The sequence below is a fragment of the Cyrtonyx montezumae genome, unplaced genomic scaffold, assembly GCF_038088225.1.
Source record: "Cyrtonyx montezumae isolate F1298 unplaced genomic scaffold, pur_monq_1.0 scaffold_19, whole genome shotgun sequence".
Classification (NCBI taxonomy): Eukaryota; Metazoa; Chordata; class Aves; order Galliformes; family Odontophoridae; genus Cyrtonyx; species Cyrtonyx montezumae.
The window spans coordinates 6,160,908-6,184,636 of NW_027071925.1; the positions used below are offsets into that span (position 1 = coordinate 6,160,908).

The 23,729-nt window shown below is 48.7% G+C and overlaps 1 protein-coding gene across 1 annotated transcript in view; it reads right to left on the reverse strand.

The window, feature by feature from the left end:
* Window positions 1-422: 422 nt before the first annotated feature.
* Window positions 423-23,729, reverse strand: part of MAP2K6 (mitogen-activated protein kinase kinase 6) — a 34,219-nt gene continuing 10,912 nt past the window's right edge. The window contains exons 2-12 of the mRNA XM_065735397.1: window positions 17,084-17,150; window positions 15,898-15,946; window positions 13,709-13,822; window positions 12,010-12,129; window positions 11,209-11,325; window positions 10,709-10,760; window positions 8,645-8,772; window positions 7,930-8,007; window positions 6,889-7,028; window positions 4,227-4,272; window positions 423-983 (exon numbers count right to left, since the gene is read on the reverse strand). Coding sequence (XP_065591469.1) covers window positions 906-983; window positions 4,227-4,272; window positions 6,889-7,028; window positions 7,930-8,007; window positions 8,645-8,772; window positions 10,709-10,760; window positions 11,209-11,325; window positions 12,010-12,129; window positions 13,709-13,822; window positions 15,898-15,946; window positions 17,084-17,150 — 989 coding nt within the window. The 3' untranslated portion in view covers window positions 423-905. The remainder of the gene's footprint in view (window positions 984-4,226; window positions 4,273-6,888; window positions 7,029-7,929; window positions 8,008-8,644; window positions 8,773-10,708; window positions 10,761-11,208; window positions 11,326-12,009; window positions 12,130-13,708; window positions 13,823-15,897; window positions 15,947-17,083; window positions 17,151-23,729) is intronic.

The window sequence follows — 23,729 nt, forward strand, 5'->3', positions numbered from 1 at the left end:
AAGTCGTTTCCCTCTGGGACTCCTATCCCAGAAACTCACCCAACAGTATCTTCCCACCCCAGACCTCATCACCTTCCCAGTCCTATAGGGTAAGGGGCGGGACGTAGGGCAGGGGCTTTCCCCATGCAGAGGCTGGCAGAGCATCATGCCTGGGCTCAGAGCACGGTCTCTGGTGGAGAGGTGACCTCAGGAATGCCAGGGCTCCCTCCCATGCAGTGACACTGCCTCGCACCCTGTGAAGGCAGCTCGAGGAGCTGATCTGAGATCCTTGTTTATAAATTCATTTTAGGATGCACATTAAATATTATCCACAACACAGACACTTCTTTCTCCTTTCCTCTGACACCTTTTTCCCCAGCAAAGCCCTAGGACTATTGCTTGCTGTGGCCTCATTTAGAATCATCATCATCACCACACATTCATCCTCATATAAAACAGAAATCTATTCCATCAAGCACTTAACATAAATATTAAAATAATGGAAGGGACAAAATATAGATCTACATACAACTTCATGACTACCATAGCACCTATTACCATGACAAAGCAAATTCCGGTTCAGGAGGACGGGAAAGGGAACGAGGAGAAAGTTAGGAAGAGGGATTTTGACTGTCATTAAATATGTAAATCACTCAATTTTGTTGTTGTTGTTGCTGTTGTTCTGTTTTTGTTTTAAGGTTACCAACCTTATTAAAATTCATTTCACTAACCAGCTCCTTCTATGTCACTATGGATACCAAAGAACCCTTTTAAAAACTTTGGCGAGGCGGGGGTTTCTCAGAATTAAAACAAAACAAAACAAAACACGGCGACTTTCTGTTGGTGCTTCCATGACAAGTCCTGCCACGAGCCCCTCCCCTGCACCCACCAGTCCACAGAAGGGCAATTCATATAAAGTCCAGTTCTCAGTCTCCCAGGATGAGTTTGACAAAAGAGGCGACGTCTGTCTCTTTGGATTCGTGCAGGGTGAAGAAAGGATGTTGCTGGGAAGAGAAGGAGAGTGAAAAAAAACAGAAAAGTTTAATATTCACAATGCTGAGGACCAAATCTAACACCTTTTTAGATAATGTTGCTAGCATCATTTTCAGGCTGGATATTAGAAAACTTTTCTTCTCTGAAAGAGCGGTCAAGCACTGGCACTGCTGTCCAGGGAGGTGGAGGGGTCACCATCCCTGGAGGTGCTCCAGAACTGCAGAGATGTGGCACTGAGGAACGTGGTCAGTGGACGTGGTAGGGGTGGGTTGGGATAATAAAGCCCAATAATATTGGGCTTTCCATGTTTTGCAGCTGAGACACTTCTAGGAGGGCCCAAGGGGCCACTTCACAAAGGCTGTGGATTTGTGCCATGCTCTCGTGCTCTCTCTCTCCACCCTGCCCTGCCTGGGAGGGCTGACCTGGGCTGCTCCCGAAGCAACAGAGAGTACTGAACAACACCTCTAGCACATCGTGCCTAGCAGCCTGGGAGCAAGGGAAAACCTCGCAGGAAGGCTGACTGCAGTGGGTTTTCCCTCAGCTTCCTGCTTTATCTGTGTATTTACCCTCTGGTGACTTTTGAGTCTCATTTCTTCCCTGCAATTGCTCATTCTCGCAGCAGGAGATGGCTACCTTACCCCTAAATGCCGCCTAGGGGAAAGCCATCCTGGCTGGAAAGCCATCCCCAGCTGGATGTTTAACTACTTAATCGTGACCAACATGGGAAGACATCCTGCCAGAAAAATCCTGCCTGCATTTCAGCACAAATGGAAAAATACGTGGAAGGATTTAAATACACAACTGAATGACCCCCAGAAGCTCCTTTCTGCTAGCACCAGCAACACAGTTTGTACCAGGGCCTGCAATGCATCAGCTGAAGCCAGCTTCCACCTGAAATCGTCAAAACACTCTTTGACACCCACTGTCTTGCAAGTCAATTGTATTTATTTGTACTGAGAGTGTTAAAGAGAACCAAATGGCAGCTTGGGCCCTGTAGGGCTTCCAGGCGACCTTGGCTCTGCACAAAACACAGTTGTGCTTCCCATACACATGCTGGGGGAGCTCGGTTTGATTCCTGACTCTCTCCATTCAAGCCACATTTTTAAAGATAAATTGGGGTATCTAGGGTTTCCCAAAGCTGCCACCGCCCCAGTCCCCAGGATCTGGCTATGTCAAGCATTCACAGCAGCAGCCAAGTGGAGGGAGAAGAGGGGCAGAGAATGGAAACTTTCTGAGGTGGGCTTGAGAGGAAAGTTGTTTGGTGACCAAAATCACGGGAATTAAGCATCCCAAATAACTCCCAGATAAATGACACAAACGGCCTGCTGTATTGTTATCCTATCGAGATGCCATTGCTTTCACACCCCAGCTAACTCACACCCAAAGCAGGACCACCACAGCACAGATGCACCATGCATCTGACATGAGTGGCAGCAGTGGCCTCCAGCCCTGTCTCTCCATGAACCCAACCCTTCTGCAATGTCTGATTCCAGATACACCACAACCCCCCACCCCATGCTGGGTGGGAAATGCTCCCTACAACATGCAGACCACCAGTTAGGAGTCCTACAGTAGTTTCATGCTCCACTTCACCTGGGGAAGTGGTTTTTTACATGAAATTAAGCATCTGTATCAGTTTTCCTGATGCTCAAGATAGCACAGAGTCATATTTTCCATGAGAAACCTCAATTCCACAGGAAAGCAAGGGAGCAGACTTGGTCTAAATGGCAAGTCCAATCCAGTACCACAACTTAATGCCATAACAGAGAGAGGAGGGAGAAAAAAGAAAACACAACAAAACAGCAACCCTCAAAAACAGGACCTCACAACATTCATGTCAGCCATAAAATACCACAGCATTGAGATACACTGGAGAGAGGTGATCCAAGAACCTAATTCAATAGAAATACAAGCGCTTGCCAATGGGTATTAATGCTGCAACAGACGGAGCTGCTCCGGTGAACCTTTTGATAAAAGGCCATTTGGCAAACTTCAGAAATATGCTGAAAATATATATGTGTTTATTCAATAATTAAAAACAAAAAAACAAAAAACAAAAACACCACATAAACCTCAAGCCTCTCTTTGTCCGAAACCAGTATTTGGGCAAAATGTGTGTAAATCATATCTATATATAGAAAAATTAGATTACATGGGTCCAGCAAGAGATGCCACAGAATTATTTACTGCTTACAATTCACTCCTGAAAGGTGTGTGGATTTCTGGCATGTCCTGCAGCTGGAGAACACCTCCAACCCTGGCACCTTTGCACCATGGAAGTCCCAACACCTCCATGCAGAGCAGCAGCGAGGCTGAGGATGTCACCCCCTGGATGACACAATGCATATCCTAAGGGCAGGATACTCGTTCGGAAGGCACAAAGTGAGCTGTTCTCCTGCCTCCTTTAGCCGTCAACCAGGTGACAGTGAAAAAGAGACCAGATGCTTGAGTGAAATACTGGCTTCCCAAGCTCCCCTGGTTTTGGTTAGCTTTTAGCAGCACCAGGATCAATACCACAACATCAGGAAAGAGACAGGCCATGAAGCTTTGGAGCCCTGGCAGAAAAATCTCAGCACAGATCTCTAGCCCAGAACTGACTGAGTTACGTCAATGTCTGCACTGCTGGAAGTTCCTCAGCAGTTAAGTGCATCTGACCTCGAAGCCTTGCACTGCTCCACATTTCCTTCATTGCAAGCCTTTATCAGCATCTTCTTCCTCAGTTAGCCCTCCTTCCTAGACATGCTCACAGTCTCTAAGCAGCAGACAAGATTCAATAACCAGAATCATTACTCACAGACTTGTCTCTGTCCCTAACATTCAGGAATCGCTCTGTCCAAAGTTTCCTCCCCCAACACACCATGGCAGGAGAGCTCAGCAGACTGCTCTGCTCCTTCAGCCCATGCAGAGCACTCGTGTTGCAAGCACTTGGCTTCAGTGTTTGAAGACATCACACAAACGCTTTACCCTCGCTAAGCAATTCTCTGTAGCTTCATTCATATCCCTTAGCAAACCTGCTCACTGTTTCACACTTTTTCTCCTCTGATCTGACTGGAACAGCACTTGACTGACAACTCCCAGAGCATCTCTGTCTCACAGCACCTTCCCAAGACACTGAAGTGCCAGCATTCTCATTTCTGTTATGAAAATTGAGATGCTGAGTATCCCAAATCATCAGCCACTACTGGAAACCCTGTGTTCAGCATCCCATTTCGACCCACCTCAGCTCCCAACCTATGCAGTCCAGGCACACTCACCATAAGCTCTGGGTACGTTGGCCGTTCTTTGGAATTCTTCTTCAAGCTTTAATGAAAAGAAGGAAAAGAAAAATGTTCAACGTTACACACTGCATGGAAGTTAAACAAGCCCATAAAATTATACTGTGACAAAAGCAAGGCTTCAAGCCCATGCAGAGTAAGCTCAGCTACCTATCCATACCCTAAGCAAACAGCTTAGGCCTTGAGGACACCTACAACCAATACAGCTACTGGGTACACCAGTGCTCCAGGTCCTGGGTCCACAGACACCCTACACAACAGTCAACACTCTGCCTGCTGCTGGGGACCAGCAACAATAGGTTTTTGGGGTACTATCCAGTAGGTCAGCAACTAGAGGCATGGCTGCAGCCTCTGATTTGGAGCAGTGACCGAGTGGCTCCAAAGCACGTGTATAACTATTTGTTTATCAGCACGCTGTTATCAGTGGGGACGGTTACATGGGACATCCTTTTTTCTCCTCTCCTACAACAGATGGCTCTGGAGAGTTGTAGCTGGAAGTTATTTTGGTTTCCCTCCTGCAGAAAATAGTTTTTAAAAGACAGGACGTAATCGCTACTCACTTCCTGACAGTGTATTTAGAGGAAAGACACTTGGAGCAACTTGAAAAGATCTTCACACACGTACACGTCGGTGGTGGGGAAAAGGTGTCACACTGAGCAAAACAAAAGTGAGAACCTCAGTGATGATAAGTTGCTACTCTGCTGGGATTTGACGGAACCCAGAGGAAGCAAAGGACACACACTGAATAGATATTTCCTGCTGGCTGTGTGTAGTGGGCTCGTGTTTAGTGTCATGTTGTGAATGAACAGAGGAACCTAGTAATGATACGTGCCAATATCGACGAACTGGAGGTACGGGATGTGTTACATCCTCTGGGCTCGAAAGCAACACAAGCTGAGATGCTAAGGTGAATTTCAAGCTTGGGTGTGTCCAAAAGCAGGATTTGGGTATGATCCTCTTAATTTAGACCCTCTACAAACAAAACCCTTCTTCCCAAGTTACTAAAACCAGGAAATTTGTTGACCCTTTATTGATATCCATGTAAATCTTCAGGAACAAAGAGCATATTTGGATCTTACGCTAGCTCAGATGTCCCAGGAACTTCCCTGCATTAGCTACAGGTCATGAGAGCTTCACTGTCCCTCACAGCAGATGGTGCAGTTCACCCTGCCACCTGTTGAACTGCACATAGCCTTAAACCAGAGCAGACCTGGTACACTGACTTGATGTGACTTGGTCTGCTGTCAAAAGTTCTGACTCCAACAGCACAAAACTACTACAGTCCACAACCAAAGTACACATTTGACTCCAACTCTGACGGGCTGAGGGGTCTTCAATGACCCTAGGTGGTAGGACTTGCAAGGAAAGGAAAGGCTATATACCCAACAGAGCATGAGCTTTCAAGATACAAGTGCTGCTCAGCAGTGTCATTCTCACTGCAACCACCAAAAACAGCCGAGGAGTTCTCATTCTAAAACCAGCTCAGGGCAATAGCTGCAAGACACCATGCTTGCAAAAGCAAAATATGCCTCCATTCAGTGGGGAAAAACAGCCTGCCTGGCACAAACAGGCAACTTTGCAATAACAAGCAGTGAGCCAGCAGCATGAGAGATAGGCAGCTGGTCCAAAATCCCAGCGTGGGTCTTGCAAAAACGGTGGGCATTCTGCAAGAGGGTTTTTCCAAGCCAGCTCCCACCTCCGAGAGACACAGAGCAGCGTGGGAGTGTGCAGGTATTCCCCAGTGCGGGCTGGTAGAGGCGTGCAGCTGAATGCAGGGACCTTGAAAACATGTTTGGACAAGACTCCAAAGAATCCCAGTGTCAGTACTTAGAGTCCCCAGGCAGGAGTGGCTGATAATCCCCTTCCTGGGTCACAGCAGAGCCGGCTGGGCTCCAGGCCCTGATGCTGGCAGCTCGGGAACAGGCTCACATTTCTGTATTTGTCGATCTGCCGTCCTTTCTTGGCTGTCCCACAAAACCACCATCCACCTGCCAACTTGGCAAGCGGGGGATGGCACTGCAACGCCTGGAAAATACAAACGCCTCCCAGGCGGTTTCCAGGGAAGCTGGAGGGAGAAGCAGTCAGGAGCTGCGGGGCCGCTGCCAGCTCTCTGTGAACCATACGACGAGGGCAGCTGTGAGTGTCCTCGGGTGCTGGGAGAGCCTGAGCTTTCACGCAGCGCTCCCGGCCTCCAGACAGCGCTCATCTGCTCCAGTCCTTTTCCTACGACACAGCCAAATTCTCCTGCTGCTTCCAGCTCCAAGCCCCAGGGAAAGCAGAGCAGCAGCTGGAGGGCCCCGGTAGCGGGGTGGCCGTGGATGGGGCCACTGCGGGGCAAGCTCCGTGCTGTGCCTGCACTCAGCATTGTTTCCCTCGGGAGCAGGGTGGCAGGGGGACGTGGCCATTTCTGGGCCCTGCTCACTTTCCCTGTGTCCTGTGTTTGCCAACCCTGTGCTGCCCATACACAGGCAACCAGGTGAGAAATCCTCCTTAGTGCCTTCCTCCTGTGTCCTCTAAATGGCTGGGCATGGTCCTGAAGCCAGGAAGGGATGGGGACAGAGATGTGGCACCTGCCCTCCTCAGCCTCAGCTGGCTGGGGACTGCAGGGCCAGGGGAGAGGGGTCAAGGATGGTTTGTTTACCATTGCGAGGTAAAATCGACGAACTCTGCTGAGAACTTGTCCGCTGGGAGCTGTGGCGATGGCTCCTCCACCACCTGCTTCAGCTGCTGGAAGGGCGTCCCCCAAGAGTCGTAGGGAAAGCGCAGGATGGCCAGCTCGATCTGGGGAGACAGCACCCAACCTCAGCCCCAGGGGATGGACACCCTGGGGCCACCCCACAGCATTTTGACAGCTTGTACTACCACCACGTACCCACACCATCCATGGCTTTTTTAGGCTGTGCATGAGCACGTGGCACTTCACCACCCCACCAGGCCACAAGACATCACACGTTGTGTTTAACCTCCCCCAGCACACAGGGAAGTCCTGAGGAGACCCAGCAGCCTCCATATTCAGTGCTCCCCACTGCCATCCTGCTGCGTGTCACTGGGGAGAGGTTTCAAGTTAAAAAAAAAAAAAAAGGAGCCATACTGCAAAGGGTAACTGTGCTATAAAAAGGCAAGCTGATGGTCTCCCCCCGAACACTGCTTCTCCTGGTGTGCAGAAGGTATTATTAATACCCAACGCCTCCTCCCCCGAGAAGCCTTTACTAAGCACACAGTGCTGGGAGTGCTCTTTCAGATCGGAATCCAACCTGCTGCGCTGTCAGACACCACTGCCTTAGCCCATGCTGCCATCTCCCGGCAGCCTGCAGCCACCACAGCACGGCTGTCCCCATCAGGACAGCACCCTGCAGGGACAGCCACAGGGACAGCCACAAGTCGGGCACCCAAAAGGGGCTGGCCAATGTTTGGACGTCCTTAGGGGCCAGTCCTGCCATGCCAACGCATCTAAAGAAGCAAGGGCTTTGCAAAGCAGCTCTATCCCCCTTCTCCTCGACCCCACCGTGTACTTGCTGGTATCTCATAGAGCCGTGAGCCCCTTCCCACCTTGCCACATTCCCAGGGAACCACTGCCATCAGTGTCAGGGAGCTATGGGGAGGAAAATGAATACACAAAGCACAGCCAAGCCTCCAGCACTGCTGCAACCCCCAGATCGTCCTACCATTGTGATCCCCCTACCATTGTGATCCCCAGGCTCCAGATATCAGATTTGACGCTGTACCCCTTCTGGTTCAGCTCCGGGTTAATTCTTTCAGGCTGCAAAGAGACGTAAAACAGTTAAGAAACAGGGATGGACATAATGTGATGCCTGCACCCAGGGCTTCCTGACCTCAGAGGGGTCTTTCAGAGATGTCAGGCTAGGACCGCATATCCCATACTGCAGCTTGCTCCCTTGGTCACCGTGGTACCAGATGCCACCCTACATCTTTGTTGGTAGGAGCAGGCAGTGAAATGGGTCACCAGAAGCACATGGTACCTACACCAGGGAATGGAGTGGTACAGCTGAGGCACAAACAGGAGTGACAAGCCTCAGTTCTCCAGGATCGTGCTCACTGTGTGCAACCACTCTACAGAGAGCAAGACATCTCAGGAGAGTACTGTTGTCCCCAAAGGGCAAATGGCAAAAGCACAACAGGGAGTAATTACAGAGCTTGCCCCAAGGTCATGGGGAGGCAACAAGGCAGGAGGAAGCTGTGCCCAGGAGACCTGATTTGACCTGTGAGATCCATCTCTCTCTCTGCCCCTTTACAAGTAATTTCAGGGATATGTCTTCCAAAACGAGGCCTCTGCTGGCTGATCCTTCCCCCTTTAGGATGACCTGACACCCGGGCTCATGTTCCTCTGGCTGTCCCACAGCAGCTTGCACATGCAGCTTCTCGGCAGCTCAACTTACAGCCATGTAGGGTTTGCATCCTGCATCCATGGTTTTAGCAACTGAGTCAACGAGGTAACCGCTAATTCCAAAATCGCACATTTTCACCTGCCCCTGCGTATTGATCAACACGTTAGAGGGCTTTACATCTGCAAGAAGGAACACATACCACAGTCACTGTCAGGCACAGACGGCTGAGCCAAGCCAAAAAAGCCAAAGTGCTTCCCATCAGCAGAGGGCACCAAAGGTGCCCACACAAACCCCAGTGTTGCACACACAGCAGAAGCCCAGCTGGCTGCAGGGATTGCACATTCAGGTGACCGCCTCACGGGCCTGTCGCATGTCCTGCATGTGTCCCTTCACTTGCATGCTCCCCTCAATGGTTTGGGGAGGTGAGAAGAAACCTTGTATGCAGCTATTATATCCCAGCAAGCCTGGGATGGCCACAGAAATCAGAGAGCTCACAGGGAAAAAGCTCTGCAGAGCTGGAGACAACTGCAGACAATGCCTGTGCAAGGCTGGAGCACTGGTGAGCCCCCAGTGAGGCTGCTCTCCTGCCAGGACAAGGAAAACCCACGGGGCAAGGGGACAGGCAGTCAGGAAAGGGTGAAGAGCAGAAAGGGTTGCAGTGGAAGAAGGAAGCAGTAAACTGAGATGAGGATCAAGATTTCAGAAGTGCCTCTAATTTTAAAGATCCCAAGCTTGAAGGCAATGTTAGCAGCAGCAGGCGTGTGGGTGCTCCACACCTTATGGAAATCAGGCAAGCGTCTCAGCTATTTATTACTGCCAGATTAATCAGCTTCCCATCACGACCTCGTAATCCTTGGTGCCTTTGTATTTGCATAATTCTCATGAAGGTGGTTATAATCACCATCAGCAAGGGAAATTAAGGCACAGAATGAACCCAAAAGTTATATCCAGCTTGGAGTACAGGGGCTTTCCTGTGCAGTGGGGAATCCTCCCTGCCTGGGCTACTCCCAGGTGGAATTTCAGCACAAAGTCCATTTGTTGATCTGGCTTAAATGCCCAGCACAGACTTCTATCTTCTCTCATCCCAGGACTGATCCTCAAAAGGGAGCAGAAACAAGAGGTCACTTCTACAACAAGGTCATCTACCTACATGTGATAAATTATGAAACAGAAGAGCTGAAAAAGGAGACCAGAAGCTGCTTTGTGTCCTGCTCTTCAGAGATGAGTGGGTTACAGTTTATTAACAACCACTCTCTCATCAGTGTTTTGCAATCAAAAGCCTCAGGTAGCTGAGATTCTCACCCATCTGTTATTATCTCTAAATAAGACAGTTTTCAGTTGAAATCAAACAAACCGAAATCCAGAAGCTGAGCAGTGTTTTTCCACCCACTGAAAATGACACGGAAGGCATGAACTCAACCCCCAGCCACATGCAGTATCTACAGAACCATGGCCACTTGTTGAACTGTTCCCTTTGGATACCCCTTGGCCCAAAAGTCACACTCCAGAGAGGGCTTTTCCCTTTTTGTGACAAAAAGATCCTTTAGAAATAAAGGCATCAAGCAGCAACACTGCAAATTTCTTTTTTTTCATGGCATCTATCAGATGCAAAAAGAGAAATGCTTAAAGAGAGTACTCAGGAGTTCACTTGAAGCTATATTCTATGATTCTATGTTGAGTATGGAACACTGTGCCCCGCTAGTGTTTGGGGAAGCCCACAGATGGGGATTAGGGACAGTCAGGTCACTGCCAGAATGGAGAGGCCTGCACAAAGCCTGATCCAGAGCACAGCAAAGTCAGAAGGAAAAGTCTGCTTTAATTTTGCAGAGGTGGTGAAGCACATCATGGATTCAGATCATGGATTAGGGAAATGTAATCCAGAGCAAACAGCCCTTTCTCTGCCAACACAATCAGGCTGGAGCCCACTTCTCCTCCACTCCAGCTCCAGCTCCAACATGGAGTTTTTAAAGAGCAAATCAGCAGACATTTCTTCTGACGTGGCCTCTGCTAGCCATAAGAGCATCTGGGGTACACTGGGAGCCCTACGCCTGGCTGCAAGGCCAGCCCTCAGGAGGCTGATAGGACAGACAAACAGCAGCACAGCCTGGCTCTTACCTCTGTGGATCACGGAGAGCTTACTGTGTAGATGTTCTAGTGCTTTTACAATCTGAAAGAACAAATCTAGAGTGAATCACAGCTGGCAGCACTGTGGTGGGGAGGCAATGCTGACTGCCTTCCCCCCCATCCTCACTGGACCTGCCTGGAGGGAAGGAGCTACATCCCTCCTGTGTCCTGCACCCTGAGGTGACAGTGGGCACCAAGGGATCTCCCAGGGTGCCAGAATCCTAATGGGAAGATAGAGGAGCTGTGGGGTCCTCCCCACACATGACACTGTGCCACCTCTTAAAGGCAGTGTGCACAGGCACCTTTTGGGGTATTTATGGCTTATAAATGGCATCACCCAAGACCAAATACTGGAAGCCACCTAGAAACGTCCATGTGGGCTGGCCTGTGGACCTTGCCCAGTGCAAATACTGCCGGGAGGCTGGTGATGCAGGACTTGGCTCAGAAAAGAAACATCCTTTTCCTTCCCTCCTTGCCCTGCCCATACTCACAGAGACAGCTATTTTCCCTAAGATGTCCTCAGGAATCGTCAGGCCTTTGTCAATGACATGCTTGTAGAATTTGTCCAGTGAGGTATCCATCAGCTCCATGCAAATCCACACGTCTCCCTGGAGGATAAAGAAAGCAAATATCTGTCACTGAAACAGACCACCAGACCACCCTTTCCTTTCATGTGCATTCATCTTTGGCACTTGTCCTCCTTTGCTGTCCTGTTTGCCTCTGTCTTCTAAAAGTCATTCAGCAAAACTGGACTGGGCTTTCCCTTTCTCTTCTCCCCAGCTGGAATTAAGAGCCGTTGATCTTCCCTACCATTTAAGGTGCATGTTGTGCTGTCTCTTCCCACAGTAGAGTCCCTGTGATTTAGGAGTCCTGAAAGTTATCAGGACTGAGGTTCCTACATGCTCAGGTCACTCTGTAAATGCCAGGACAGGAAACGTTCAGCTCTGCAGATCTACACTTAAACCTCTTCAATAAATCTTGCACTTCAGAGCTTTCCACATTTTTCCTCCATGTGGCTTTCTCATTGCAAGTCAGGACAAAATCAACATTAACAGACCAGGCTGTAGATCAGCATCCTTGGCACCTGGGCATCCCCACCACACAAACCCAATACTAAGCCTCTCCTTACTCACCAAGAAATAACTATAAATGACAGACCCTCAGCTCAAGGTTGAGCAAATTCCAATTCTACCATGCCTCATATCTAGTTTAAACCCCTGCATTTGGAGCAAGCCCAGGCAATTCAGAGCCTGGAAGGGGATCCAGCACGGTCAGTGTGCAGGGTGCCATACCTCTCGGAAAAGTGCCCCATAGAAAGTGACGGTGAAGGGGCAATCTACTGTCCTCATGGAGATATCCAAATCCATCAATAACCTTTTCTGCTCTTGGCTGTTCACCGTGGCTCGGATGCGCTGGAACACAAAACAGTTTAGCATTGGCTGGCAGCACCTCTGCACCATGCTGCTGCAGTGGATAGTGCCCAGGCTGGTCACCGTGCCTTGATATCACGTCTTCATCCTTTGTCACACCTCACTTTGTCACTGGCACATCCCAAACACAGCCACCCAAGTGCCACAGAAGGCAACACTGGATGAAAAGGTCTCCTCACCTCAGCCCCAAATGCAGGTGGTTTTGCTCTTCCCAACAGATGTCACCCTTTTTTACAACAACCGAAAGACACTGTGATTTGAGAGAGAACAGGAAATCAAATTCTAGGCTGGCAGAAAGCTGTGGCTTTTGGAACTGCAGTGTACACCTACTGCATCAGCAGACTTTGGGAGAAGACAGCTCCACTCCCAGAGCCTGCAACCATGCACTCCTCAGGGCTTTGGGAAGTGGGCACTTCCCAGTCTACCAGGGAAGAGATGTCATCTATGTGGAACACCTGCAGCCCCCTCAGCAGGGAAGCACTACAAATGGGGCTCAACACATATCACATGTGCATTTAGGTTTCTTGGACAAAGCCATTCAAGATCAGTACCGATGGAATTAAACTTGACACTGTTGTTATGGGTTGATGGTTGAACTAGAAGATCTTAGTTGTCTTTTCCTACCTTAATAACTCTATATTCTAAGATTCTATGATTCTATCTAGTGCTGCAGATGTAACAGCCTGAATGTCCCTGCCATACCTTTGTTACTTCTTCCATTATTCTCAAAGAGGACTTTTGCAGTTTGGTGAACAGGAAAAGGAAACACAGAGCATGGAGGCCCTGAGACACATCCCAGCATCAACAGCAAGGTCTAGTTGCTCCAGAGGAGCTAAGAATTTCCTTTCAGTTTGCTCATAGCTTCCAGTTCTGCATCTTTCGTTTTTTTGGTGGGTTTTTTTTTTTTTTTTGTATTTTTCTTATTCTGAAAGGAAATTTAAGCTAGAATTCAGTCCTGTAAAAATTGGCCTTTCCCAAGGTACAAATTTTCCCATGACTATTTCCTTAAGCTGCAAGCTTATGAGTCAAAGCTGCTGTTATGAAAACTTTTCACAATTGCATCAACAAACCTGTTGTGAACCAAGACCCCACTGCAGCAGACAAAATGTGGAAAAAAAAGCCAAATAAAATTCCCTGTTCCAAAGAAACTAAAACAGTACCAGTTGAAGAAAATGATCTTATGCAACTGAATTTACAGTACAGGCTTCTTTATAAGTGCAAGGGTATTTTCATGCTAGAAAAAATACATGCATATTTTAAAGAAGTGATGGCAAATTGCTTCTAAAATCCTAGACAAAACAGACATGTTGCTACACAGATGTTGGGACTCTATTGCACATCGTTCTTCTTCACCACACCCATTTTTGGGTTAAATGGGGCCCGGATCTACCAAATACACGAATCAGCACTCTTTACCCCTGAGAAGAAAGAAGATCCCAATTGCAAAGAAGTCGATCCCAGTCAGGCATGCATCAAAACAAGTGGGATTAGAAATGTGCAGGGTGAAAGCGCGGCCGTGTCCACACGTAACACACACAGAAAGCACCGAGGCTCACTCTACCTTCACTGCCATGATCTGCCCGCTAGGCATGTGCCGCATCTTCTCCACCACCCCGTACGCACCTCGCCCCAGCTCGGAGATGGGCTCCAGGTCATCAGCTTTCACCTCAAAGTTCTGCAGGGAGAAAGCCATCAGCAAGAAGGAGGCTGCAAGGAGCATCACTGCCCTACAACCTAACCCTGAGCATGTGAATTCATCTCAATTGGGTATCCCCTCCCCATCTGCTCCGTGAGGCTACGAACAAAACCACGGCCCCCAGCATCTGTATGGGAGATTACTTCACAGTAATTAGCAGGGTGGAAGCAGGAAGGAGCACTCCTTGGTGGGACGCCACCTGTATCCTCCCACCCCTCACCTGCAGACTCCCCATCCCTTAGGATATGAGATGAAAAACCCCATGGCAGCCTCTCCCCTAGGAATCACCATAGGTTTTCCTATTTTTTTTTTCTTTCCTCCATCCTCCTCCTCCCTCAAACAATCACTGAAGTATCTCCCACTCACTTCAAGGCTTATTTCTTCAAACCTGCAGATGGCCCAAACGCTGGCCGAGTGCGCCCCGACTGCAAACCACAAAGGATTTATTTTGTCTAGGCTTGGAGGTCTCCTCCTGCTGGCCTTACACAAAGGATGACTTTGTTTGGGGCCTTGCATTTTAACCTGCCCTTCTCCTTTCTGCCGCGGCATTGTGCAGCAGCACTATTTCTTCTTTTTTTTTTTTTTGCTTATTATTATTTTTGGATCTTTAAAATACACTCCCGCTACCAAAACCAGCCATTCTGTTTGCTGAACGCACCGCCACATCAGTCAATCATCCTACAGAAAGAAGCGGGTTATAATGAACTGATTCACAGCACATAATCCCACACCACTTTTTGCCTGCGCAGCAGAAAAATCCTGCAGCCCGACCCGTGCCGGCACGGGCCCATACACTGCTTTACTGTGCTCAGGCTCCATCCCCTGCACAAGGAGCCCTCCTCAACATTTCTGCATGATTTAAGCATCGCTGACTGCCTGACACTGCTGCTACTGTTCCACGGGACCCTCTCCAGGAAAGCACTTTGACGTGCTCCGAGCTCTTAAAATTAGCAGGGAAGCTTAAAGGGAGAAGGGGAAAGTGGCTTTCTCCAGGGATCAGGGTGAGTGTAGGAAGAGGGGAGCACATCCTAAAGGAACTGACTGGATAAGTAAGTGATGGTTTCGTGGGAAATTCAAGCCATGGCACATCGGTCTCTCTGAGACAGCCACGCATCTGTATCAGTAAGAAAGCCCAAGCGTTGCATGTTAGAAGAGTGCTTCTCCCCCTCCATGCACAGAGAGTGCTTGGATGGATGCTCCCCTTCCCCGGGACTGCAGGGAGCAGCGATTTTCCTGGAGCTCCAGCAGCAGCAGTGCTCTGCCTCGGGCTGCACTGCTGTGCTCCAGAGGCATCTCACACTCTTTTCCACCTCCCACCTCCTCCCCGTGCCAGGGAAAATACCAGATCCAAAAAGAAAGAAAAGCATCCAAAGATAGACGACATAACACACCGCTGCATTAGTATTTCACTTCATAAATTAACTCGCTGACACTGAGCCCTATCTTTTGCACCTAATAAATTTATTGCCCAGCTTTAAACTGTTTGGCTGAATGCTCCTGTGCCATTTTCTCCTATCAAAATAGCTGTCCTTGGTTTTGTTGGGTTTTTTTTCCTGCCATGTTTTTATAGCATCAGGTGGATGGGTTTCCATGCTGTTAGAAGGATTCGCTTCCAGGACAAGAAGATCTACCCTGAGTTAGGACTCCTGAGGAGAAGGCCTCTAGTATTAGCGAAGGGAAATACTTTGGATGAAGCCTTTAAATCAGCAAAGCAAATGCAAAGGAGAGTAAAATCTGCTGCTAGCAGTGCCTTGGATTGTAATGGATGTTTCCAGGGGATTAGCTGCACCTTACTGAGGTCAAGGCAGGAATTTCCAAGGTGGAAAACACAGATGAGCCCCAGGAGTGATGGGTGAGCACACGGTCAGTAGCAAGGACCACCAGCAGGGCTTTCTGCAGCTGCCCCAGGGCCACACATTTAAATAGCTGGTGTGTGCCAACCTGCCCTTCTTTGGCTGCAGTTAAGCAGGAAGCAATCCCAGCAGCAGCCTGCCTGGAACTGGATGATCACCTGGCCCCAAAGGTCTCCTCCTCACCCTAACCCCCACACTTACCTCCTCGCCAATAGAGATGCAGGCTTTGGAGTCTAGATCCCTGGGTGGCCTGCAGAAGAGAAAAAAGATGTGAAATGGTCCTTGAAGGGCCTATTTTCCCTCAACAAGTATTTACAACCTCCAGGGCCATTCTCTTCGCGCAGCAAACCAGCAGCCCTTGCACCTAGTGGGTCTCTTAGGTTTGCTGGATCGATAGATACAACCAAGATCCACAAAGTCACCTCAAAAAGGGGTCAGGAATGCAGCTACTGGAGCTGGCATTCCTCACACCTATACCCCATGTGGGAACCCAGCGATGTGCTCCCCCAGCAAGCTGGGATTGCAGCCTGGTCCTAGGAAAGGCAAGTGAGGTGACAAGCACCACATCTCTGTCAGCCTGTATGAAATATGGACTAAGTGGGCATAAAGGTCAAAAGCAAAAGCTGGTTTCCATTAATCCTTTCCAGAAATAGCAAAGACAAGATGGGGAGGGCTCAGCTTCTCACCACATCCTTCACCTTCTCCCGGGGAAGGGAAGCTGCCAGCTCTGTGCTGTCAGAGATGAGGCTCTCAGGGAGCGCCTTCCTTCCAGCATGCAGAACTGACTGCCTTTGCTAAAAACATTACCAATGCCATGGACACAGCATGGGAGCTGAGCTGACCCACCCCACTGAACACAAAAATTGGCATCTCAACTTTCTCATGGTGTGCATTCAATGGCTACTGCACCAAAATGCCCAGGGGCAGCCTTAGGGAAAGAGGGATGGAGCTCTGATCACCAGTACGAGGTAATGGGATGATGGAAGTCAGTCATCAAGGATTCAAGAAAGCCAGGTAGGCTGGAGTTGGAAAAGTTGCCATAAAAACACAATGTTGGGTATATATTGGTAGGACGTGGTTCCGTGCCTTGACCAAATTACTCAATCTGGGTGGAAGAAGTGCCACAATATTTTCCTTTCCCTGGGCACACCACGAAGCAGCAAATGTGATGCAGACCACCGCAGCTATGGGGCTACACCAAAAACACAAGGGCTGCTAATTAAAATCTTCTCTACTGGTGCCACAATGAACGTGGGCTCCATCCTCAGGCAGGGTCTCAGTACCCAGACCTGCCTGGATGAGCCCCAGCAGCACTCCAGCAAATGCCAGAAGGCAGCCGGGGCCTGTGGTTTGCTTTTTATTCCCCCGTTACTCTTTGGAGACTTACGTGGAGCTTGTCTGTGGTTGCTCAAATGCTTCTTTAGGAATTTTCAGCCCAGGGTTTCTCTTCTTGCCTGCGAAACAAGAAAGGAAGGCAGAATTAAAGAAAGGCTTTTTTTTTTTTTTTTTGTGGGAGGAGGGTGGTGGTTAATTTGCGAAATACAGCTTGTCTATATTTGTTGACCTTATTTAACATAAATGCCAGGCCAGGCTGGTGGTGTAGACTCAGGGCACAGAGTTCAAAACATAAAGTGCCTTTGTTCAGCAACGCTTCATTTAGACCTGCACGGTCTGGCTGCCAACTTGGTACAGCACACGGGCAAGAGCTCTGGCAAAGGCAGCCCATGTGAAATGCAAAAAGAAAGGTATTTCTCCTCTGACGGCCCTACCCATGTAGAATCCCTTCAAACATTTCTTAGACAGATTTTAAAGCATTCCAGATACATTACTGTGAATGCCGGCAGGATTAAAAATCTTTTTCAAATGGAATCTGAAAGTCCAGGGCTAGATTCTGACTGCTCAATCTGATGTTACACCTCTTGGTCATTAAAGTTGTGCAAACCCAGCAAAAACACAGCAGAATGAAGTTTGCAGACTTCAAAACCATTTGTTTCTGTTCGTGCTGACCGGCCAAGCTGTTCTGAGCTGGATGCAGCTCAAGCTCTGAAGCAGTTCAAATGCAGCCTCTGCTGGAAAGAGGGTCCAGCAAGCAGACACGAGAGCCAGGCAGACAGAGCAACACAAGAAGCTTTTTATGACTAAACATATACAGCCTCACTTCAGCACCGGGTTCTGAATTCATGGATAGAAAGACCTGAAAACATAAGTCATGTCACCAAAATCCCAAGGTAAACATCTGGCTGTTTGGGCGTGTAAGAAAACCCCTGGTCCCCCCAAAAAAGGCACAGGCATCTAATTTGGGCATCAAACATCTTCAACCTAACAATTTATATCAATTACTCTTTGTTTTAAGCATGAGCTTTACCCTTCACTCCCAACACTCTCCTTCATGTTTGAGTTTGTTTTTCCCCTTGACACATGCCCAAGTCAATAGAAGTCTGTGCATCCCAGTGCTGGAGGGGTGCTAGATCAAAGTGCAAGCACCCAGCTCTGAAAATGACCTTTTTGAAGCAATTAGTCAATGCAGACTGCCAACTTCTTGGTGGTTGCTGTTTGTTTGTTTGCTCCAAAAGACAAGACCACGCTCGCTCTGCTTGGCAAAGAGCAATTCCAGGATGGGACAGGCTGCTGCAGCCCAGCTGACACCTCGTGGGAAAAGCATTCATGGGAAACCGCCGTGCACACTTGCTATTGTTGCTAGAAATCTGCAGAGCTGCAAACTTACAAAGCAAAAACCAACCAACCAACCAACAACAACAACAACAAAACCAACAGGCACTGCAGGGAGCTCCCAGTCCAACACAGAAAAGTCAAAAAAAGAGAAGCAAGGTCACTTCAAAACATGAGCAACAGCTCTCCATTTTTCCAAGAAGTAAGAGCTGCTCTGTAAGGAAGTACAAATAACTGTGAAAACAAGTGCAGGAATTTCTACAGCTCACGGAGCTGTTCTTTGATCCTTTTACTTCTCAATTTCCTAGCTGCACACAGGAGGCACAACAGAGCACACCGACCCCGCTGTGCCAGATGCTCCAGGTCCTATTTCTCACTCGAGCTACGCACATGGTATCCAACAGGATGCTAAATCCATAGCAGTGCTCTTGATGTTGTCGTGTTTTAGCTAAAAAAGGAATCTCACAAACACAGGGCTTGCAGTGCAAGCAAACAACCCCTGTTTCTTGGCTGTTTCTCATTCTCCCGTCCCAACTCTGCCTCCAAAACCTGCCCGCATCCTCTCTGGGTTTAAGCAAACAAGACAATCACACGCATTAGGAAAGCAGTATTTTCATCCTCACATGGGAACAACACAGAAATGCACCAAACTGCTCACAGAGGCAGAACTTGTACAAACGCTCAGCAGCCATCTCTTGGCACACTGTTACCTCTGCACCCATCGACCACCCATCCATCCACACTGCTGCAGTGACGTGTGCACAGCCACCAAAATGAAAAGGGAAGCAAGTATATGTTTGCTTTGTTTTTCTTACTTTTTTTTTTTTCCCTTGATGGATTTGCTTGCACAGCCTCAGGTGCTGCAGCCTCAGGAGCCTGCTCTCAGGTGGCCCCAGGAGAGTATAAATGAACTGAGTGGACATTACCCTAATTCAAAGATGAACCAGGATAGACTGTGCAGCACTCGATCCTACCATGGTTCACAAGTGGTTTCAGCAGAACTAAGTAGCAAGATGCCAAAGCCAAATAAATATTAAAAGCCCTCCGCCTTCTGGTGAAATAAAATCTGCACTTTGGGGAGTTTATTTTCCTTGTCTCTTCTTCACAGAATACAATATTTTGAAACTTTGCCATTTTTTTGAAGTACAATCTGTTCGTGTGTTCGAGTTGCCAAGACGCAGACAGCTTAACGTTCTTTGGGGTTTTATTTTCAAGACAGAAGAAAGCAATGGCAGCAGCACACAGAACATGTGGGTCAGGACTGTGTTAGGGAGGACTGCGAGCGGGAACTGCTGTGGGAGGACTCCAATTTTAGCCATCCTGAAATGAAGCACTGGCCATCTTGGCCATGAAGAGTTTGCCATCTTGGCCATAAACCATCAGCCATCCTGACCATGAAATGTTAGCCAACCTAACCACGAAATGTTAGTCACCTTGAAGGGAAGCATTAGCCACCCTGACCAAGAAGCATTAGCCATCCTAACCATGCAGCAGGGACCACCTTGTTGGCTCCCAGAAGCTTCAGGGAGCTCAGCTGAGGCTCCAAGAAATAAGCCCTGCCCAAGGAACATGCCCTGCAAAGATGTGGGGACTATGAGGGTAAGTAGCAGGGATGGGAACAGAGCACCCAACGCCCAAACTATTCTTTCCATGTGTGTTTGCAAAGGAAGAGAGGGGAAAATAAAAGAAACTAACCCTGATTGCTTTCAATATGCACATCAGGGAGGGCATAAGCAAGTGGTCTGAGCTGTTCAAGTCCTGCTCCCAAATGAGCAATACATGGGGAAATCCCAGCAAGAGACCCCAGGAAGGGAAGCAGTGCTTCGTCCCACGTGTCTGAGGCACTCGTACCCAGAGAGCTTTTTTTTTTTTTTTAAAGAAATGTTAGTCTCAAGATCAGCTCTTTTCAATAACAACTGCCAAACAAGCATCTCGCTGTCAAAATAACATCCTCCAGTTTGCCACAGCAGACAACGGCAGTGAACGACAAGGCTGGATGGAACTGCAGCTTGCTGAGCTGCTGTACAGAGCTCAAAATGTGGAGGCAGCTTAATCACACACCAAACTGGATGTTACCTGCTCCATCCGCTAGAAAAAAGTGGTATTTTTCACAGCACTTTTAGGTATCATTATTATTTTTAGCTTTGCTTCCTGAAGAAAATCACCACGTGTGTGTATCGGCCTGTGTCCCTCATGCTAAGTTTAAATCCAGTGGTCAACCTCATCTAACAGAGAAATGGAGCTCTAGGAGATGGCAGATCTGGGCAGCAGGTGGCACGGGGCAGGTGTCTCAGCATCAGTGCACGGTATCATTGCACCTCCCTGGGATCTGATCCCAGCGAGGCATCGCACAAAGCATAGAGTGCAGAAGGCCCATGGTCTGACGTGCAAATGTGACTGCACATCAGCTCTGCAGCATCCAAAAAGCTGTGAGTTTTCCATGTAAACAACCAGCAGCAGCCCGCCGGCCTCACAGCCTCCGTGCTAATGCTCATTTGAGAGCTCATTTGAGAGTCTTTGCAACTTCCCATGCAGAGACTTTCACAAACACCCACCTCCTTTTGCAAGCAGTTACCCACACGATATGCTGCCATGGCCACCTTCAAACCCTTTGGTTTCCAACCCCTTCCCTCCATCCCCACTGCAGCATCGCTGCTGGAGCCAGGTCCGGAGGCAAAACTGCAGCACGAAAAAGAAAAACTGACTTAATGAAAACACATTAAATACTTCCCTGTGAAGGTCTTAAACCAATTCCTCCGGGAGGGGAGAAAAATACAGCTTCCAATCGGCTTGTTAACCTCTTCCCACTGCAGTGCCGAGATTAATGGGGCTGGCCCCGTTCAATTAGAGCAGTGTTAAATATCAATACTGAAAAATGAGACTTCAAAGCTTCGTGGCAGAGGGGTAGGGAATGTACAAGGGAAGAATAAAGGGGAAGACAGAGGAATTTGCTGCCCACATATGCTGTGGCAAAAAACAAACCTTCGCTTCTGAAGGAAAATCCCATTCCCCCGTCTCCAGACTTTTCTTTGCAGTCAGAAACTTGTTATGATCGAATCCAAAGTAAATGGTTCCTTGCCACAAAAAGCTCCTGTTTCCTTCAAAGGATATTAACCAGTTCTGTCTTCACCACAATTTATTATTACAGTCATGTTCAATAGCCATGCAGCAGCACTTCCTTCCAAATAACGCTCTTTAGCACAGTTTGCTGGTAAGATTTCACAGGAGGCAAATGCCCCTTTCTGCCCCCTTTGAAGAGATAAAAGCAGCTCATTATAGTTCCTGAGTTTTTGTCTGACTTTCTCAGAATTCCTGAAAGCCAAACGATGCCCTTCCCTTACTGTGTGTCCTCAGCTCTGCCAGCAACACCCCACCCAAAGTGAGGGCAGAATAGTGATGCTCAGTACATTTCCATGCAATGAGGGCAAATCAGCATCTCCTGGGCTCCGCAAGACCGAGCACCCACGGCCAAGGCTTGCTGCATGGCTTGTTCAGGCTGAAACACCCCTTGAATAACCAAATATAATAATGAGAGTTATTTTTTTGGGTCCCACATGTCCTGGAAATGCCCAGCTCTGCAGGCTTCCAGTGAAAATACCCAATGCTTTGAGTTGCTAAAGATCAATTCATAGCTTTATTCTTTTTGCTTGCAAATTACTGAAGGTTAATGCACACAAAATGGTTGGAGCTGATGGAAGCCTCCTGGGGAGCTCTCCTCCCATCACTTCCATCTCCTCCCATCACACTTCCAGAGCTGTAGGATGCTCAGAGCCAGGAGCCATGGGCAGGGCAAGCAGCTGAGCTCCAATCCACCCCCAGTTTGTGGACACACAGCTTCAGCCATGCCCTAGTTTCTGGAGAAAACAAAAAGCTCCACGTGGTGTCCATGCAAGCACCATGGAAGTGGGACTGAAAATCTGTCTTCCAACTCCTCATTAAAGGAATTAGTATGCAACAGGTTCTTAAAGGCTCAACCAAAAGCCAAGGGAAGAGCTAAAGTGCATGCTATGCTCTATTTGTGCCTCCCTGGAATATAATTCAGGTGCTCTCTCCTTGCCAATAAGCAAGCCTGGCCACGTGTGGCTGCTCCTCCATCACTGTACTGCTGGGATGAAAACTCTGTCTCCTTCATTCCCATCCTCCCTGGTGTTGTTTGCAACAACTCCTTGGAAACAGACAGCTTGGAATCTGTTTCCTTAACAACTCAATGCAGAGCTGCTGGGAAAGGGGATGCAGCAGCTCCAAGCTCCTGGATCCCAGATCCTACATCCCAGGTTCCAGACTGCAGCTCCTGGATCCAAGCTCCCAGGTCATGCATCTCACACCCTGAAGCCCAGACCCCAGATCTGAGGTCCCAGCTGCTGGATCCCATCTCCAGTCCCTGAGCTGCACTTGCACTTTATACCTGTGCTGCAGCTCACACTTCTCTGTCTCTGTCTCCTTTTTTTTTTTCCTTTTTTTTTTTTTTCCCCTTAGAAACTGCATTTGGGGACAGGAAGCAGGAAAAGCGAGGGAGCTTTTGTGATTGTCATGGATGTGGCAAGATCCGGAGTCAGGATGTGCCTGAAACACAGAGCCAGGCACAGAGACCAGGGCACAGCCCTGACTTCCTCTGACCTTCAGCCCTCCACTCCTCCCTTGCTTTTCTCCAAAACCAATCCATCAATCAGTCCCATTTAACAACACGGTGACAGCAAACCCCATGTCCCTGTCTGTCTAGGTGACATCTGGAATGCTGTGCAGCTGGAAGCCCGCAAGCAGACGATGCTGCATGCATCCCAGTACAGTTCCCACTGACCAGAGCAGCACACCGGCTCTCCTGCTGCCCCACACCATGATTCCATGGCCCCAGCTGACACTGTTAAAAAACTGGGACTGCTGCAAGGCTCTGCTCACTCCTATGACTCAACTCTGCAACCTGTAATCAACCCTTTGCAGGAGAGGCCCCAAACCAAAATAGCAGGGCTTTTGCAAGGAGGTGCACGGTGAGAAGGTTGTGCAACGCCCTGCAGCTCACGTTCTGCTCTGTCCCGATGCAAGAGGGCTGTGTTTCCAGCTGTGTGTCAGCTGTGCTCAGGTGCAAACGCAATGCAAAGATCTCCGGGTGTGCTGCAGGGAGAGCTCAGCCTCCTGCAGGGGATGGGTCAGGCAGGAGACACAAGAACAAAACACGTGAGGAAGGCGACGCAGAAAGCTTTGCACTCAGGGCTCCAGCAGGCTAATCTGTGTGCTCCTGCAGTGCAGAGCCATACAGCAGTGACACCAAACTGTGCGAATATCAGGACCCATTTGCCTGCCTTTCAAGAAGCTCTGTATTTCCGTAATTCAATTTGGAAGGTAATTTCCTGATTCAGGCTCAGCTC